Source organism: Abramis brama (assembly GCF_963993115.1).
Source record: "Abramis brama genome assembly, chromosome: 8".
In the NCBI taxonomy this organism is placed as follows: Eukaryota; Metazoa; Chordata; class Actinopteri; order Cypriniformes; family Leuciscidae; genus Abramis; species Abramis brama.
Genome location: NC_139970.1, coordinates 23,685,165 through 23,705,277, shown reverse-complemented (window position 1 = coordinate 23,705,277; position 20,113 = coordinate 23,685,165). Strand labels below are relative to the sequence as shown.

General features: G+C 41.8%; 1 protein-coding gene across 1 annotated transcript in view; it reads left to right on the top strand.

Annotated features, from left to right (window-relative positions):
- Nucleotides 1–20,113, top strand: part of igsf3 (immunoglobulin superfamily, member 3) — a 166,122-nt gene that overhangs the window by 37,608 nt on the left and 108,401 nt on the right. Inside the window, exon 2 of the mRNA XM_084121611.1 lies at nt 3,260–3,640. Coding sequence (XP_083977737.1) covers nt 3,260–3,640 — 381 coding nt within the window. The remainder of the gene's footprint in view (nt 1–3,259; nt 3,641–20,113) is intronic.

The window sequence follows — 20,113 nt, the reverse complement described above, 5'->3', positions numbered from 1 at the left end:
GTATATATATATATGTATATATATGTGTATATATGTATATGTGTGTATATGTAATTTATTCCTGTAATGCAAAGCTGAATTTTCAGCATCATTACTCAGTCTTCAGTGTCACATGATCCTTCAGAAATCAATTGTAATATGCTGATTTGCTGATCAAGAAACATTTCTGATTATTATGGATGTTGAGAACAGTTGTGCTGCTTAATGTTTTTGTGAAAACCGTGATTTTTGAGTAGAAAACTCAGAAGAACAGCATTTATTTGAAATAGAAATCTTTTGTAACATTATAAATATATTATATTACTTTTTATCCATTTAATGTATAATTCCTAAACAAGTAGGCTAATAATGAATCCTTAATGGTATAACAGTAGTGTAAATCTATAAAAGGTACTGGGGAATTTTATTTGAATTGAGGAATTGATATTTTCAAGCACAACCATATAAATTTAGCTTGGCTATGAAGTTTTTGCTTTTGCCTGTTCTACATATAACATTACTTCTAACATTACATAACATAATACTTAACAAAACATAACATAACAACATGTATACATAACATAACATGTGCATGCATATATAACGTGTACATGCACGCATAGGCCTACATAACATGTACACACAACCTAACATGTACATGTAACATGTACATTATATGCATAATGTTGCCTCCATAACGTCTCCCCCATTTGTACATAACTTATAATTAGTTGCTTTGCATGTCATCAGACGGCTCCTACCCATCTATGTAGGCGGTTCTTGACTTGCAATATGCCACACTGTGGTCCAGAACTCATACCTTATGCACCAGAGAAACAAGCGTGCAGCCATCTTTAGAATATTGTCTTTGAACTTCTTTTTTTGTGGTCGCTCTGTATATTTCTATGGCATCGCTGTCGAGGAGTAATTAGCTGGTGAAGTGGATTTACTTATTGTAGAGTTAACGAAAGTTATCATGAGCATTGTAATGTTTTAAGCAGATGTCTTAACAAATGTCAGTAGACCGGGAAGATTTTAAAACAAGCTGTTTATTCATAAATACGCAAGATCGCTGTGAAAACACAGACCGGAAGTCAAAAGACAACGAGCGCAGCGCTGAAAAGGGGCGGGGCTACATAAGGTCTATAGTTTGACTCTATTGTTGAGCTATATCTCAGACGGAATAGAGAAAAATCTATTGCACATGAAGGGGTTTATGGGGAGCCAGGTTGGCAGAGCGTAACATTGTACTCACAAAGAGCCAGATGTCATAGAGTGAGAGAAACCCAGGGCATGACAAACATCAGATCACCTTGGGAAGTGTAAATTGTGCAATAGTGCAACACACAGTCAAGCTAACCCTCCTGTCTGGAGCTATTCTATAGACCTGTTCGTACTGACAGAGCACTGGGATGCGGTTTAGTAAAGCACAGGTGTGTGTGGGCGTATAAGGGTTACGGGAGGGAAGGAAACGGATAAAGAAAGTGCTAAAAGCCACTTTCAGTTCACTACGGGATGGCCTAGAGATGCAGATGCATGTGCATATTTAGAAGTAATTAAATCACTGACATCTCTTTTGAGGCATGGGGAGCGTTCACCCACGCACACTCACTCATTGTCACAGACCCGTACCAGACGGGATGGGATAGCAGATGGGCTGTGTCTTTTTTTCTGTTACAGATTGGACAATGACATCCGAGGAATGACTTTCTCGCTGTTCCCTCAACTACAACTGTTCACACTTGTCTTCCTTTATCCTATGTTTTTGTCAAACTCTGATGACGTTAACACATCAGTCGGCGTCTTTCACTCTCTACAGAACATTCATTATTCTCAGAGAGGTGTTGTCATTGTCTCTGAGATGCAGATGCTGTGAAACTTATGAAAAGCAAAGGAAGTAATCTCACTTTTGTGTCCCGTGGAAAAAAAAACATCAGGGTAACACACACAACACTAAAATAATACAATTAACATTAACTAAATAGAAAGAAGAATCAAAGAAGAAACAAAACTATTTAAATAAAATATCATTTGACAGTAAAATTACATATAATCCAATGTTTAGGTAACTTGGTTAACCAATTAATAACATAAATATAGTAGTGCAATTTACAGTTACCAATTAACATGTTTGTACTGTAGTATTGTTACTGTTTTCTGAAATAATATGTACATATAGGTTATTTTTTCTACAATGTAGATTAAAATTGATCAACAAAATAGTTCCTTAATAATTCCCTAATAATGCTAAAGCATTAAAAAAATAAATGTTTAAACTGTCTAATGTTAATTAATAATAATTAATATGGTTAATAATAATTATAGTTATAGTCATTGAACTGTAAATTACATCATATCCAAAAACTCATCAGGAGTAAATGTGCAAAATATATTTCAAATACATTCTCCAAATATTTTATATTATATTTTATTTTATAAACCTAAAGTAGCAGGAAAATAACAACTGTAGAGACACACAAAGATGAGTAATTGCCACTTTCACACATGAAACCCATTAAATTGCTTTAAAATTGCCAGATTACCTTCTCTAGAATGTATTCCGCATGTGCTATTTACATTTCGCTACCGTTCACTCATCTGCACCAAAATGCTGTTAAAACTTTATTTTTAAGTCATTTGTTCCTTTGATCCTGTGTATTGCTTGTTTCCAAAGGAGGATAGTTATTTTGCATTTATTTTCATAAATAAGATGATAATCTTGAGTGTGAGTGTGTTTATATAAACTCATGAGCTACTCATGCTTTGCCCTTTATTTGTGTCTTAATTGTAGCATTTACAGTGTGAGTTTTTTTTATTTTTTATCTCTCAGCAGACATGCAGTGTGTGTTTCTTGAAGGGTCTGTAGTTCAGTGTAATTTTTTTGAGTGGCTGTGTTTAGTGTGTAATTGGTTTCTTGGCTGAAGGCCACTTGATTTCTTGAAGAGCCGATGGTTCCACACACACACACACACACATACACACATACACACACACACACACACACACACACACACACACACACACACTGCAAGACTCAAAAGCTCCAGTCTTATCAGACAGGAGTGAACTTCTTATCAAGATTATAACAAAATTATACTGAAATAGATTTTGACTGGTTTAGTTCTTACTTAAATCATCCTGAATCTATTTGCATAAACAGCTGTTTGGTTAAAATTATAGTTTACCTGATGGCAAAAACCCATTTTAAGTCATAAGTCATGTTATATTGAATATAGTCATATTTGACCACTACTGACCCCTCCTCCTGTCTGTCTTACAGTGGGCTCTTGCTCAGCCCAGCGGCAGGTCACAGTTCAGCCCGGGCCCTTGATTCGAACGGAAGGATCTCACATCACCATCTGGTGTAATGTGACCGGCTACAAGGAAGGAGTGGAGCAAGACTTTGAGTGGTCCATGTACCTTTACACCGCTCCCGATCGAGAGATCCGTATCGTGAGCACGTCCCAGCACAGCTACTCCTACGCCTTGTACGCCCAGCGTGTCAACAGCAAGGAGATCTACATCGAGAGGCTGAGCGGAGACTCTGCCGTGCTGCACATCACCAAGCTGCAGGCTGCCGACCAGGGCATGTACGAGTGCTACACCCCAAACACAGACAGCCGCTACCTGGGCTCCTACAGCGCCCGTACCAACCTCACCGGTGAGCCTCCTCCGAACTCTCATTTAACACTCATTTATAATATAGTATGCTTCCAACAGCACTGTTTTTGCATTCATGAGCCTTACTCAGACAGAACAGGTTTTCCCGCAGGAGATTGGGTAAATGTGTGTTTCACAGATGTACTTGTGATTTTAGTCTTGTCTAAAAGGAAATTACCTACTGTTTTTAAGATAACTCGGGGGTCCTATGAGAAATCAAATTCCATCCGGATAGCAATGTCTGGGATTTGTGAGATATTGTTATATAATTTTTTTTCCCCACACAACTTCTCATTTATTTTGACCTTTCATTATAAACCATAACTAAAGCTGTCAGTCAGCTCAGCGAGATAGTTATAGGTACAGTATTGTCATTGGGTTTAGAAACCTTTTCTCCAGCTTTCTGCATAAAATGGTTGGCAATTCAAACACCCCATCCTGTTTAAAAAGAGAATTAAATCAATAAAAGACAAGGTTTAGTCCCATCTAAATTTGTACATGAAATGATACACTGTTATAGGTACAATATCGGTTATTGATTTAAAAAAAAAATGATTGGTTGATTTATTGTGTATTTTATTGTTCATGCTCATTTCCCATATTTTTACGTTTAGGTGAGTTTTTACCATCATCTAACTTGCCTGAATTCATTTGTAGCATTTACAAATTAATCATTTTAGTTTTTATTTTGAACTTATTTAGACAAAATTGTGTTAATTTTTTTAGACAAAATTTAGATAAAAATTATCAGCTTATCGATGTCAGCCAGAATTTTAATATTGGAGCGTCCTAATTAAAAACTGTGACTAAAACATTGTTTATTAAACAAATCTCATCTGAATAGTACTACTTATAATTGGGTCTTTGAAACTGATTTTAGAGTTTATCTCCAGGCAATTCTGGCAATGCAGTCTTAGATATGCTTGGAAAGTCACGTTTGGGACCTTTTTTTTTAAAGTGACATTTGAAATGCAGCTTATTTTTTATTTATTTTTAGCCGTCAGCCTGAATCCTCTCCAACTCGTCATTGCTCATGTTAATGGATCTGCGCTAATTGGTGGACTTTTAATGCCTGAGTGGATTTATGCTGCACAAATCAGTCACTGTTCTGGTGGTGTAATAGAGAAGCTACCTGACAGAGTGCCAGTCCATCTGTGTGCCAGCCCACCCTATTATTAAGTAGGGCACAGGCTTGTAATGCTGCCTTGCCACCTGCCACCATGATATCAGTATCAATAGTCCTCTTAATTATAATTGTAATTAAACTTTATCCTTCCAGCTCTGCTCAGGCACACATACCGCTGATGTCTCATCCATTTGTTAGCGTAGTCACATGGGCTTGTGAGTGACCGTGACTTATTACAAAATACTCATTGTTAACAGTTCGGCTGTTGATTGTGACTAACCATGTGGGCTGAGTTGTCAATGCCAGGCGTTGCTGCATAGGCTCACATGCACCGCATGTCTTGAGAGGTTGCACAAATGGACATGTGGACCAGCAGGAACAGATTTAATATGGGATCGGTGAGTCATGAGTCGTGTTTGGTGTGGGCTGGAGAGCATCACACTGAGAGCCACCTGTTTAAGGACAGGCATGTCCTTGCTCAATACTCCATTCCGAGATCTCTGTGCTTCTTTTAACACACCATCATCCTTTCTGTTGCCTCTATGTGCTAACAAACCTAAGTGCTCCTTTTTAACTAGTCCTGTTCCCATCATCACAATAACCATTGTTATGGGTTGAAAAATAACCCAAGTTAGACATTGTCACCAGTTACATCAAACCTGTGCTAAACAAAATAAGTGCCCATTAACATAGATAGCAGAATTCAAATTGCAGAGATATTCTAATGTTAATAGTAAAGCATTTGTACTGTTATGTGTCAGTTACTTCTACTAATACTGCAGGATTTCATATGAAAAGCAGGTGTTGATCTAAATTTAATCCCTTCTCTTGGAACAGTGTGAATTGAAACTATTAGTGTGCTTTAGAGACAAAAACAGTGTTTATATGTCAGGCAGCAGTGACCTTTGCATCTGCTCTTCAACCTGATCTTTCCTCACATCCTGAAATTCCCACAGTGCACCAGGATCTGCTCTAAAACCTCCTTCAACCCTTTATGTTTCTATCAGACAGGATTATGCTTGAAAGAAAAGCTAAGGTCAGAAGTAAAACCTGTGGCTAAATTCACATGCTCTGGTAAAAACAGATAACGACTGCTCTGCTTCAAAACATAGCGAGCTGCTGTCCACACAGGAAGCTACCTACATGAAAAGAGAGACTTGATTAGTAAGATGTTGATGTTGATGTTGCTAAGCTAACAACACAATTTACAACACTTAAATATTGGACTAGCCTATTTCACACAATATTTCTGTGCTACTTTTAATGTAGTGCGACTTGGATTGCCAAAGGATACATGTGATTGTCCTTTTATTTATTTTAGCCAAATTGAGGTATCTAAGGCAAAATAATTTTGACACCCACTGCTTAGAAAAGCCTTGGATTAGGAGTGCCTAAAAATACTGTTAGCAAGCTCATTAGCATTTAGAACAAAGCCACTGAAACGACGCAGAATATGTTTGACCTTCAGGGATTTTCTAGTCATTGACTACGTTTACAAGCTGTTAAAATTCGGGTTATGGTCGGGTTACGGTCACTATTTGGGTTTCTGAAACATTCGGAATAACCCGTTTACATGCGTGAGTAGAGAGAGTTACTCCTGTATACATGGAATTTGTAATCAATTGGCAATATCCCGATGTAAACGGCGACGCACGGTTAGCGTCTGGACGTACGGACAACCTTAAGACGCAATATGCGTCATTTCCGATTCTTCTTCCTGTATCCAAAGACAACAACAGCAGCAGCACGCGGATAATGAATAGTTCGGGGCAGATAGCGATCGCCTTTGTTTGCGCTTTCCTCCTCGCTCCAAAAGTGTGGTGCTGTGCTGCGTCTCGCCATGTTTACCTCTACTTCTTGTTTACTTCCGGTATACTGCACGCGGGGTTTTGTATGCGCCGTCTCTCCTCAAAAGACCAAGATTCCTTGCGAATAGAACATGCGCAGAACACAAATCAATGTTCCTTTTGATGGGGATATGCCGATACGCGTTTACATGACCAAATATTCGGGTTAGAAAAGGGGTACCCCAGGTATAATATCCGGGTTTTTAAAAACTGGGATATGAGCATATCCGGGTTTTTGCCGGTGTTTACATGGCCGTGCGCGACCGGGTTATTGCTAATATTCCGGTTTTGAACGGGTTATTGGCTGCATGTAAATGTAGTCATTGACAGGAATAACTCGGCTAATCAAAATTGTCAGCCATACACAAGTGTTAGTGTGTGTAGGATGACACAGTCTGTATCCTACTGATGTAGTTTGTGTGTGCGTTTGAGCTAAGCTAACAGCTGAAGCATGTGTTTGATTGAAGCTGTGGAAGCTGGCAAGGGCAAATGTGGTGCCATATTTACATCCTTGCCCTGTGTAATAATTAGTATGTGTGTTTTCATAGATTAATGAATGATCAGTATGCTTCATAACTGGGTTAGGAATGTGCGAGCTAAATGTAGGCCATGACTGGGCTGCTCCCAGCTGCTGACAGGAGTAATGGCTGTGCTCATTGTAGGCTGTATTTTTAGGCAGTGTACATGAGGTGAGGGGAGGAAGCACAAATACTCACTGGAGCCTGTGCGTCTCTAACCTCTTAACCCATTTCCACGTGGCCTTGCTCGCATAACATGACTACCCCACCACCTCCCCTCGCATGCTTTTCAATTCCTCACCGCCTGGCATCTGTCATCGAAAATCACTCGGCCCTCTCAGGATCCTCTCTCTCTCTCTCTCTCTCTCTCTCTCTCTCTCTCTCTCTCTCTCTCTCTCTCTCTCTCTCTCTCTCTCTCTCTCTCTCTCTCTCTCTCTCTCTCTCTCTCTCTCTCTCTCTATTTTTTTATTTCTCTAACCTTCCCACCCAATTATTACTGTAATGCAGGAAATAAAATATTATTTGTATAAGTATTTAGGCAAAATGAAATGTCTTGTACTAAGCTAAAGTAATTTAAATTTGGTGGATAAATGTGGTTATTTATCGAAAATAAATGAAATGAAAATAGGCCTTTTCCAAAATAAATATTTTTTTTCCCCCATTGGTTCTGTGAAATGCGACCCAAGCATGTTTCTGCGAGATTCACTCTTCTAGTGTTGTGAAATGAGGAGTCTTATTACCTCTCCTCCGTTTGTACTCTTTTAAAAGCTGTGTCCCTGTATCTCTGGTGTTTATTGTGCAAATCTGGTCTCTTTGCACAATGGAATGATGAAATAAGATGATAGAGTTCATTTCTCCTGAATAAACGGCTATCTACGCACGTTCCCTGGGCTTCTTGCTGCTTCTGACGTCAGTGGGCAAAAAGGAAGCTCTCCTCACTCCCGCCAAATAAAAATGGTTCAAGCAAACGGGCATAACATTCTCTTTTAATCTACTTCACTCAGCTGCAATGATTTATTTAACAGTTTGCTTCTGAAGAACATTTTGAGTTTTGTAGTTGTAGACATTTCAAATGGTTGCTTCTCTTCTCTAGCTTGGTGCTTTTTTTCAGCCCGGTCCCCAGTGATGCAACTCTGTTCAAACATGAGCGAGACAATCACTACTGGGTGTTTGGCACTGTGTTGTTTTTGTTTTGGGTTCAATTTATTTATGCATTTCTTATTTGAAACATTGTTTGGCTTTGAGTTTTCAGGCTGAAATTCTGTTCCTCTAACAGTTTAGTAAAATATGCTGCATTTACCCTATTAACGCCACCGTTATCTGTCACAGACCAGATTTGGATATCTTTTGGATTTTTATTTTTTTTTGTGGGCCATGCATATCCAGTATATAAACACTCTTGTCTTATCCGATAGACATTTCACGATTTTCTGTAATTAATATTCACTGTAATAGATTTTAACGTCTGTGCATGTCCAAACAAAGTATTTTTAAGTCTCTGAGATGTCAAGCACATATTTTGCAGCGAGTAGATATATTTTGTAAAATGAAAAGAAATTAGTATAAACCAATTAAATGTGTGAAAGCACCATAAGTCACTCTTTTCCAGTTTTACAATACACTAGCTGTGTGCACATATTTTAACAGAGTAAATGGATGGCATGAGTGAGCATCTCCAGTTTTTTCAAAAGAGAATAGTGGGTGAAGAATGATCATGTCTTAGTTCATTCTGAATAACGGTATACAGGAGTGCTCTGAATAGATGTAGGCTGAAGTCACATTATTCTTCCCCTTTTCAGACTTAAAGGCAGGGTAGGTAGGACTATATAAAAATAAAAGATCCAAATTTGTTAAAACTTTCTATATATATCAATACATAATTAAAATGTAAGTACTCTGAAAAAAAGAGTATAAAAATCAAGTGACTCTAGACCGTTTAATCTGTATTAAACACAGCTCATTATTTCGATTCGGGACGAATCAAAGGATTGGCTTAGGCGACTGTGACTCTCTCTCGCAACCATGGCAACCACCCTTTTGCCACGGGATCTGCCCTCTTGCGCGCGCACGTTTGATTTGAGGAATTCGAGAGGCACGGAACCTAGGAATAGCAAAACAATGGCAGAGAAAGAGCAATCAAAATTCGCATTACCGGCATGCAGTTAGTGAAGGCAAACAAGGCAAAAAAAGAAGACAGTACAAGAAAAGGTAATGAACAAAAAGTCTTTGGATAAACAAAGAAATAAAACGCGTGTCAATATCATCGTGGCTTTCCAGCGACCACCCCGTCCTCAGCCTCTACTTCCTCGGACCCTAGTTGCACGCCACGGCCTCTTGCACGACCTCCTCTGCTTCGCCCTAAAATTATTTTTATTTTACAAAAGGACATTTTACAAACCTACATTTTGCGCATGTGCTCCTGCATGCACTTTTCCAGTCACAACACAGCAATCAAAGGAGGACGCGCTGAAAACTGTAATGCTGTTCTCTTCCATCATAACTCGTACTGAGAAGGTTTGAGTTGCAAAGGAATTTGTGACTGTTTCAGCTGTTCAACCACATCAAAGTTTCGTAATTAGTAAGTCCGTGCTTTTTCTCTTTTTGTTCTTATGTGCTGAAGGGCTGCTGTGCCTTGGTGAAACGGTGTTTGTACGTACGTGAAGAGCTCTTTTCCAAAACGCCATAAACCTAAAAAGCTGCCTCAAAGAACCAGCAAAAGTAATGATTATGAATGTGTAAAATATTGCAATAAGACATTTTAATTGTTTATTAATTTCTGTGTCGGCTGCAAAGATGAAGTTGACGATATTTGACTCGCGATCTTCGCAGTAGGCTAGTGAACGCATGCACCGGAGAAATGCACATTTAGGCTACATAGTTTTATTTTGTTTTGGATGGTTTTGTTTAGAACCAGATTTCTGTAAATATATTCCACATTTTTTAGGCCTGTGAGGCGAGGCTACGGTTCGGTTCACGATGATATAATCTCCAGTTCAAGCACCTTATGTTGTGATTGATAGCCTATATTTACTTTATGTATTTAATCCAGGAATGAAAATATTAATGAATTAATGAAAAAAAAAAAAAATTAAAATTAAGATACAATTAATACAAAACGAAATTCGTTTTAAAGAAAGGCTTTGTGCTTTCTGTTTTGAGGTCTCTGTTAAAGTTTGAAAGTCTTAGTGCAGCTTTCAGAGCGCTCGCGTCCATAATGGAGAACTGTCAAGTAATATTGTTTTTTCCTCATAAATGCAAACACGAAAAATAAAAGACAAAAACTTTTTTAAAAAGACAAACCATAAATTTAGAAGAAAAAAAAAAAGATGGATTTATAGCGTTTTGGGGGAAAAATGAATGGATTTATACCGTTTTGAAAATGTTATTTTTTTTTTACTTTGAATTGATCATCAACAATATTGTTGTTTGATTTAATAATCACTGTTGCAAGAAGTGCCTAGTTAAGTTTTTTTTTTTTTTTTTTTTTTTTTTTGTAAGTGGAAAAAGTAGGGGCTGCCACAGATTCTGTTTAGTTAGCTCCTTTATTGTTTTTTTCTATAGCCTAGAATAATATAGGTCAAATGCAGCAAGTCAAAAGACCAACTGGACCTTCTTTGCCAGTTTGCTCACATTTCTTTGAAGGATGGCAAAAATATCGCCTGAATATCGATATCTAGATATTGGAAAAAAATATCGAGATATTCATTTTTGTCAATATCTCCCACCCCTACATGCAGAACACCATATATGTTATGAATCTTACACGAAATTCATCTTCATCACAATATAACTGATGGTAATGTAAAAAAGTGTATCAATGCAACCTGTTTTTAGCTTATATAACTAGCTCGTTAGCGAATCAAAAAATATATATATTTTAAATTTACCAATATCAATATGCTAGCTTGATAGTGAGTACTAAAATACATCTTATTTGTTTATATTCATAAGCAATTAGCCTTAGATTTTTTTATTACATGTGATTCTGACATGATGTCACTACATGCACTGTGCTCCTTCCTCTCTGCTTCTCTCAGGTAAATAATGCGTCTTCAGCTCAGCGGTTGGAGTCGCGCGTTCATGTGTTTTGGGGGCGTGGCTTTGGAAGGAGCCCAGAAGGGAGGGGGTGGAGTGAATGGAAATAATGAACTGTCTTTAAAACAGTCCTGAGAGGTCTACAGACACTCGATTTTTATACTTTCTTTTTCAGAGTACTTACATTTTAATTATGTATTGATATGTACATAAAGTTTAAACAAATTTGAAAAAGAAGTTTTTTAGACCATTCCTACCTACCCTGCCTTTAATTGCAATCCTGTAATGTTCTGACGACATGTAGGTTAAGACTGTATTCGACAGAGTAAAGTGAAACATTTGAGGACAGCTTAGTACTTCTCGGTGGGTCATAAGTGTTAACACGGCTTTGCAGTCTAAACGCAGCCATATTGACCAAACACCAAAGGTGTGTTTGTGTGTGTGGATGTACTGAACTGAACTTTTCATTTTAACCTTTAATTTTTGTCTCTTTTGTGGTGCGGTCTTTGATCTTAGGCTCCTATAGATCTCTTGTGTGTGTGTGTGTGTGTGTGTGTGTGTGTGTGTGTGTGTGTGTGTGTGTGTGTGTTTTCATAATCATGTGGGCGTGCTTAGTTCTGCTTTGCAGGATCAGGGTTCACTGTGACATTCCGTGTCATTGAGCTCTCACACACACATACACGTAGCTTTACATTACGTAGCTTTGTTCCCACTGTAATCTGTTGTTCTCACTTAAACCAATTATAACTGAATTGAAATATGCTTTATTGCCCCTAAAGGGAAATTTGTCTTGGACTCCACAGGGGTGCATAATATATTATCATTTAAATATCATTATATAAATTAGAGAAATACACAGCGATACAATGTAAAACATCATTATAATATAGCTTAATAGCCTTACATACTCCCTACACCTAATATAATTAAAGTCACCATGAAATCAAGATAGACAATTCTTGTTTTTTATGGAATATTGCAGTATTATTATAAATATTTGATCCGTTCACATCATTAAATATGTTTAATTCATGTGCTCTTCTCTGAATCTTTAATCAAAATAACTTCACCTCCCTGTTGCAGAAGCATCTCTTCTCTTCTCTGATGACGTGTTGACTAGCACGAGGGCGGGATCTACCTGTCACTCACATGACATCACAGCAATAGCAAAACACAACCATCCAATCAATTCCCAATGAACCAGAAGCCGTTTCACTCGGATGTACGTCACTATAGGGAATAAAAGATGATCACAACTTCCATTTCATGCCAATTTTAAAATATGGATAAAGACATTATTATCTTATTGAAATTTTTCCTATTCTAGAATGTCCTCAAAAGAGGTTTTTACTAACTTCTGTGGATATTTTCAGCTGTTTCATCCCCAGGTGTTTTGAAACATGCAGACTTTTGCTGCAGACAGCTGTGGTCAGGACTGCATCTGAGGCTCATTTGCTGGAGAGCTGAGCTGATATGCATAGGGTGTTATACATTCCTCTGAAGTTTCCACTGGATGTGCATGCCAACATATCCCTCCTTATCGGCTCTCCTCTAAAGCCCAGATCAGCTGTCCTTCAAGACGGACCTAGTCCTGAAGTTTGTCAAAACTATGTCTGGATTTATACGAGTGTCTGAAGTTTAATAGGGAAACATTTCGAACACTTGAATGTGTAGAGAAAATGTTTATAAATGAGTCTGTATTTATTCTGTATTATTCTTATGTGGGCTTAAATGAATGACTTGCAAAACATTTTTATCTGCATTCTTCTATAAAATAGTTAAATTACACAGTGACGTGATTTAAAAACCATTAAGACTTCCAATCAGAAGGTAAATGCTACTCAAAGAAATCTCATTTGAAAGCATTTGCAGCTTGTTAGCAATTAGACCTTTTTAGTTACCATCACCTTTAGTACTGTGACCTGAATTAATACTTAAATAAATTAACTAACTTGTACTGGGAGCCGCCACGTGCTTGGGATGGCCCTGCCTCCATAGACTTACATAAAAAAAACTGGTCTGAATATATGGGAGACAGTTGCTAAGGTAGAATTGCTCAGTAACATTTTAAGGTCAGGACTTAGAGAAGGGTCAGTTTTATACTCTTTCATGTGCTGTTGTTGTTCAAAAGTGCTACGTGAGCAATTGCAGGGACAAAGAAGGTCTTCTCCTCTATAACCTGACGTGATTCAGGCCCCTGGCACCAGACTACCTCAAACAACCTGAAATTTGAGAAGAGAAAGCCAGAGAGAATAGACTCAGTGGTGAGTCAGGCTGAAATCAGGATGCGAGGTGCAGTCAGTTTCGTATCATCAGAAGTGTGTCTTCATGAAAAGGGTGATCGCAGCAGAATGAAAACGTATACCCGAGTACATTTGTACCCACAGCACACCTGGACATGCTGCAACATGATATAGGCTACCTATAAAGCACACTCACTTTACCTCGCAGGTTTCTGCCTGCAGTGTTGAAAGTGTTGAAATGAATCTGTGAACATTGTCATTAGTGGCAGTCTTCATGTGGGGTGACTCTGAATTTCACATGAACAAGATGATCTTTCTTCTCTTGTCTGTCTTTTATCTGTTTGTCCAGATTTGGCAGTGTTTTGAACTCTCATTCCCATCGCTGTAAACACTGGCGCTTTCACTGTAATCAGTGTTTTGCTGACCTTGAGAACGGTTTGTATGGAGTTTTTCCCAAAAGAGTTACTGCTGTCATGTCAATAGTTTGTTTCAATGGGTGTTTTGTGGTACTGTAGCGTATTACAAACATTGAACATTTTATATTCTGAATTCTCTTGTGACGCTACGAGTAATGGTACTCTTTAAATTTACATCATGATACCAAAAATAGTACTTTTTTATTTTATTTTAAATGTACTCTACCGTTCAAAAGTTTGGGGTCAGTCAGATTTTAAAATAAATAAATACTTTGTTATATACTCATTAATACTCATTAAATTGACCCAAAGTGACGGTAAAGACTTTTAAATGATAAAAGATTTCTATTTCATATAAATGCTGGTCTTCTGAAATGTCTATTTATCAAACAATCCTGAAATGTTCAAATTAAGCAACACAACTGTATTCAACATTGATAATAAAAATAAATGTTTCTTGAGCAGCAAATTAGCATATTAGAATGATTTCTGAAGGATCATGTGACACTGAAGACTGGAGTAATGATGCTGAAAATTCAGCTTTTACATCTCATGCTAAAATAGAAAACTGTTACTTTAAATTGTAATAATATTTTACAATATTACCGTGTTTACTGTATTTTTGATTAAATAAATGCAGCCTTGGTGAGCAGAAGAGACTCATCATTAAAATAATTAAAAATCTTATTGACCCCAAACTTTTCAACGGTAGTGTATAATGTGTTACTTTTTTGTTTAAGTTAGAAGCCTGTTTTTACCTCAAAATAAAAAATAAAAATTAATTCTGGCAATTGCTACTTTAGTTCTCGTCATTTATATCTCACAATGGCAACTTTTTATTCAACTGTTGCAACTTTACTGCATTTCTCGTAATTTAATTTTATATCTCTCAATTGTAACTAGATCTCCTACTTAAAGCTTTATATCCTGTAATTGTGAATAATTGAAAATTATTTTTAACTTTCCCAGCCAGCACCAACATTTTTGATCATTATCACAAAACGCCTCGGTTACGACTGTAACCTCGGTTCCCTGAAGAGGGAACGAGCGTTGCGTCGAGAATGACGCTATGGGGCACGCTTTGCGTGATGACGTCTTGAAGCACATGTAAAATCAGTCCAATGGTGTGGCGGAACGTCAGAGGCGGGTGACGTCACGTACCAGGAAGCTATAAAAGCCGGCCTGAAACAGAAAACGAAAGCTTCGTATAGTCTGAAGTCGGGCTGACAGGCATGAAGGAGATATGGCAGGGCGACGCAACGCTCGTTCCCTCTTCAGGGAACCGAGGTTACAGTCGTAACCGAGGCGTTCCCTTTCAAGGGAACTCGCGTTGCGTCGAGAATGACGCTATGGGGAACGTCTATACCAACGCCTCCATAGCTACAAGTGTCTGTCCTGTGTGAAATCTGGAGAGCAGCACTAGGAAGACAAAACATGAGACCCTGGAGCAGAGTCTAGATCCAAAGAGTAGAACCTGACGAAGGTGTGCGGTGAGGACCAGCCTGCCGCATCACAGACGTCCTGTAAGGACACTCCTGAAATAAGGGCCTTAGAGGCCGCCATACTCCTCGTAGAGTGTGACCGGACAGCCAAAGGAGAAGGCTGCCCAGCCGCCTCATAAGCAAGTGAGATAGCCTCGACCACCCACTTGCTCATTCTTTGCTTAGACACCGGACCTCCCTTGTTAGGGGACCCAAAGCATACAAATAACTGATCACTTTTACGCCACAGGGCAGCTCTGTGGACATAAGCGTCTAACGCCCGAACTGGGCAAAGCAAATTATTAGCCTCCTGGTCCGCATTCTGAAAGGGAGGAGGACAAAAGGCCTGCAGAACAATAGGTCTGGCCACATTAGTGGGGACCTTGGGGATGTAACCCGGTCTAGGATGAAGAAAGGCTTTAACCATACCCGGAGCAAACTCCAAGCACGACGGAGCAACTGACAGCGCTTGGAGATCCCCTATTCTCTTGAGAGAAGAAATGGCGAGAAGGAACAGAGCTTTCAGAGTCAGGAATTTCTCAGGAACCTCCTCAATGGGCTCAAAGGGGGCCAGGGAAAGGCCTTGCAGCGCAATGGACAAATCCCAAGGTGGCACCCTAGAGCGAACTGCAGGCCTCAGCCTCCAAGTGCCACGAAGGAAACGAGATACCAAAGGGTCTTTCCCCACAGACATTCCACCCAAAGGAATGTGGTAAGCACCTATGGCCGCCACATAAACCTTTAAGGTGGACGGGGTCAGACCTGCAGTGAACCGCTCTTGCAGGAACTCCAGCACTGTACCAACTGGGCAGTTAACTGGGTCCAACCGACGGTCACTACACCAAGAAGTGAATACTCTCCACTTCAGGGCATAAAGTTTCCTCGTGGAGGGAGCTCTGGACTGTAGAATGGTCTCAACAACCTCAGTTGAGAGACCTGACTCTATGAGCTGGGCCCCCTCAGAGGCCAAGCCCACAGGTTCCACAGTTCTGGCCGAGGGTGAAATATCGAGCCCTCCGCCTGGGACAGAAGGTCCTTCCTGACGGGTAGCTCCAGAGGAGGCCCGTCGAGGAGGGACACAAGATCGGGAAACCATACTCTGCCCGGCCAGCGCGGGGCTATAAGAAGCAGGCAAACCCGGTCCCTGCGAACTCTCTCCAGAACTCCCGGGAGCAGAGCAACTGGGGGAAAAGCGTACAGACGTAGCCTCGGCCACGTCTGCACCATAGCATCCAGTCCCAGAGGAGCTGGATGCGTGAGGGAGAACCAAAGTGGACAGTGAGACGTCTCTCGAGACGCAAACAGATCCACTTGAGCTTGGCCAAACTCCCTCCATATTAGCTCCACCACCTCGGGGTGGAGCCTCCATTCCCCGGGCCTCGGCCCCTGCCTCGACAGAGTGTCTGCTCCTATATTCTGAACCCCGGGGATGTAGGCTGCCCTGAGCGACAGCAACTTCCCCTGGGACCACAAGAGGATATGGCGTGCCAGATTGGATAATGGGCGCGAGCGCAAACCCCCTTGGTGGTTGATGTAGGCGACTACCGACGTGTTGTCCGTATGCACTAACACATGGTGTCCCCTGAGATCTGTGATAAAGCTCCTCAGAGCCCGGAAGACAGCTAACATCTCTAGGCGATTGATATGCCAGGAACGATGATGGTCTTCCCACAGACCTTGAGATGAGCGACCCTCCAGGATCGCTCCCCAACCCGTGAGGGAAGCATCCGTCGTTAGCAGTTTGCGACGACAAGGAGCTCCCAACACTGGGCCCTGGGACAGGAACCACGGTTTCTTCCACATAACCAAGGCACGTAGGCATCGCCGCGTGACCTTGATTGTGCGAAAAGGGTTGCCCCTCGGGGATAACCCCCTGGTCCTGAGCCACCACTGCAGGGGCCTCATGTGCAGCAGTCCAAAAGGTATCACGTTGGAAGCTGCTGCCATGAGACCCAACAGTCTCTGGAACTGTTTGACAGTGAGTAGCTGGCCTAGCTTTACACTTTTCACAGCTGCAAGGATGGACTCTATACGTGGCGGTGACAGGCGCGCCTGCATCGACACTGAGTCCCAAACCACGCCTAAAAAAGTGGTCCTCTGGAGTGGAGAAAGCACACTCTTCTTGGCGTTCAGCCGTAACCCCAGCTCTTTCATGTGGGCGAGAACAACATCTCGATGTTGAACCGCCAACTGATGCGACTGAGCTAAAATCAACCAATCGTCGATGTAGTTCATGATGCGAATACCCTGGAGGCGCAGCGGCGCCAGAGCTGCATCCATGCATTTGGTGAAAGTGCGGGGTGATAAAGCTAGGCCGAATGGAAGAACACGATATTGGTATGCTTTGCCCCCGAAAGCAAACCTCAGGAACTTCCAATGACACGGACGGATGGAAATATGGAAATATGCGTCCTTGAGATCTATCGTGACAAACCAGTCCTCGGACCTGATCTGTGGCACGATCTGTCTCAATGTTAACATTTTGAACTTGAGCTGCATGAAATTAGTGAAACCCAGTTAACTGGGTCCAACCGACGGTCACTACACCAAGAAGTGAATACTCTCCACTTCAGGGCATAAAGTTTCCTCGTGGAGGGAGCTCTGGACTGTAGAATGGTCTCAACAACCTCAGTTGAGAGACCTGACTCTATGAGCTGGGCCCCCTCAGAGGCCAAGCCCACAGGTTCCACAGTTCTGGCCGAGGGTGAAATATCGAGCCCTCCGCCTGGGACAGAAGGTCCTTCCTGACGGGTAGCTCCAGAGGAGGCCCGTCGAGGAGGGACACAAGATCGGGAAACCATACTCTGCCCGGCCAGCGCGGGGCTATAAGAAGCAGGCAAACCCGGTCCCTGCGAACTCTCTCCAGAACTCCCGGGAGCAGAGCATCGACACTGAGTCCCAAACCACGCCTAAAAAAGTGGTCCTCTGGAGTGGAGAAAGCACACTCTTCTTGGCGTTCAGCCGTAACCCCAGCTCTTTCATGTGGGCGAGAACAACATCTCGATGTTGAACCGCCAACTGATGCGACTGAGCTAAAATCAACCAATCGTCGATGTAGTTCATGATGCGAATACCCTGGAGGCGCAGCGGCGCCAGAGCTGCATCCATGCATTTGGTGAAAGTGCGGGGTGATAAAGCTAGGCCGAATGGAAGAACACGATATTGGTATGCTTTGCCCCCGAAAGCAAACCTCAGGAACTTCCAATGACACGGACGGATGGAAATATGGAAATATGCGTCCTTGAGATCTATCGTGACAAACCAGTCCTCGGACCTGATCTGTGGCACGATCTGTCTCAATGTTAACATTTTGAACTTGAGCTGCATGACTGAATCGTTCAGAACTCGAAGATCTAAAATGGGACGCAATCCCCCGTCCTTTTTCGGAACAATGAAGTACCGGCTGTAAAACCCGGTTTCCCTGTCGGAGGGAGGTACATATTCTATGGCCCCTTTCTCTAACAGAGTGTTCACTTCCTGTTCCATGACCAGAACCTGCTCGGGGCCCACCACTGTGGGCAGGACCCCCATAAACCGAGGTGGGCGTTTTTTGAATTGTATCTGATACCCTTTTTCCACGGTCTGCAGGACCCAACGAGAAACATTTGACAGTAGCTTCCACGCTGTCAAAGATTCTACTAGAGGTACCAGCCTCTCGAGACTGGTTTCTGGATTTTGTTGTTGTTGAGCAGTCAATTCGTCGCCCTGTAACGGCGCACCGGCAGGGAACGATCGAACAGACTGCTCTAACACCCTCCTCGGAGGGGGCGGGCATCCCGAGGCCACTACGTTTCCGGGTGGTCCTTGAGATATGTGCTCGCCGGAGACCGCTGCGCCCTGTAACACCGGAGGCGGCAGGGTTAGCAGAACGGTCCCCTGAGGGTACCGAAGAGAGACGGGCACCGTAAAAAGAGGTGTTAACCGCTCTGCTTCGGGGGGGACTACCCTCATTAGTCCTGAGCCCTCGGACGTCAGGATTTCTTCCCAGCAGCCTTCTTGGCGGTAATAACGGTCCGCAGATCCGCTTTACCCCTCGAGGACTGCTGGGTTTGAGCGCGCCCTCCGTGTCCCCGAGATTTTTGTGGGGGAGCACGGGAGGACACGCTCTGTTTCTGAGTGGCACGGTGCTCAGCGCTCTTTCTAGAGGAGTGAGGCTGCTCCCGCTCAGCAGCCTCATAGAAAGAACGGCGGGGGAGAAGTTTCTGGAGAGCAGCAGCTTGCTTAGCGGCTTCTTGTGATTTTGCTACCGCAACACTAACTGCATCACCAAACAGACCAACAGTGGAGACCGGAGCATCTAAGAGAACATGCTTTTCTTTATCCTTGATATCACTTAGATTGAGCCACAGATGCCTCTCAGTGGCCACCAGGGCTGCCATAGACCGCCCGATAGATTTAGCGGTCTCCTTGGTGGCCCTGAGAGACAAATCTGTGGCTCTGCGAAGTTCGGCCACAGTGTCAGGACCGATTCCCCCGCCCTCCTCCAAATCCCCCAATAATTCAGCCTGATAGGCTTGTAAAATGGACATCGTATGCAGACACGCTGCAGCTTGACCAGCGGCTGCATACGACTTATGAACCAGGGAAGATGTTACTTTAACTGGCTTAGAGGGAAGTGTAGGAGCTTTCAGAGAAGATGCCGTTGCTGGAGAGAGATAGCCCGCAAGCGTCTCTTCCACCTTCGGCATCTCCCCATAACCATACTCTTTATATTTAGATATTGAGGAGTAGTGAGATGTTTGTGGTGTATAAACTCTGTGAGACACTGGTTTCGCCCACGATCTCGACACCTCGGTGTGGAGATCGGG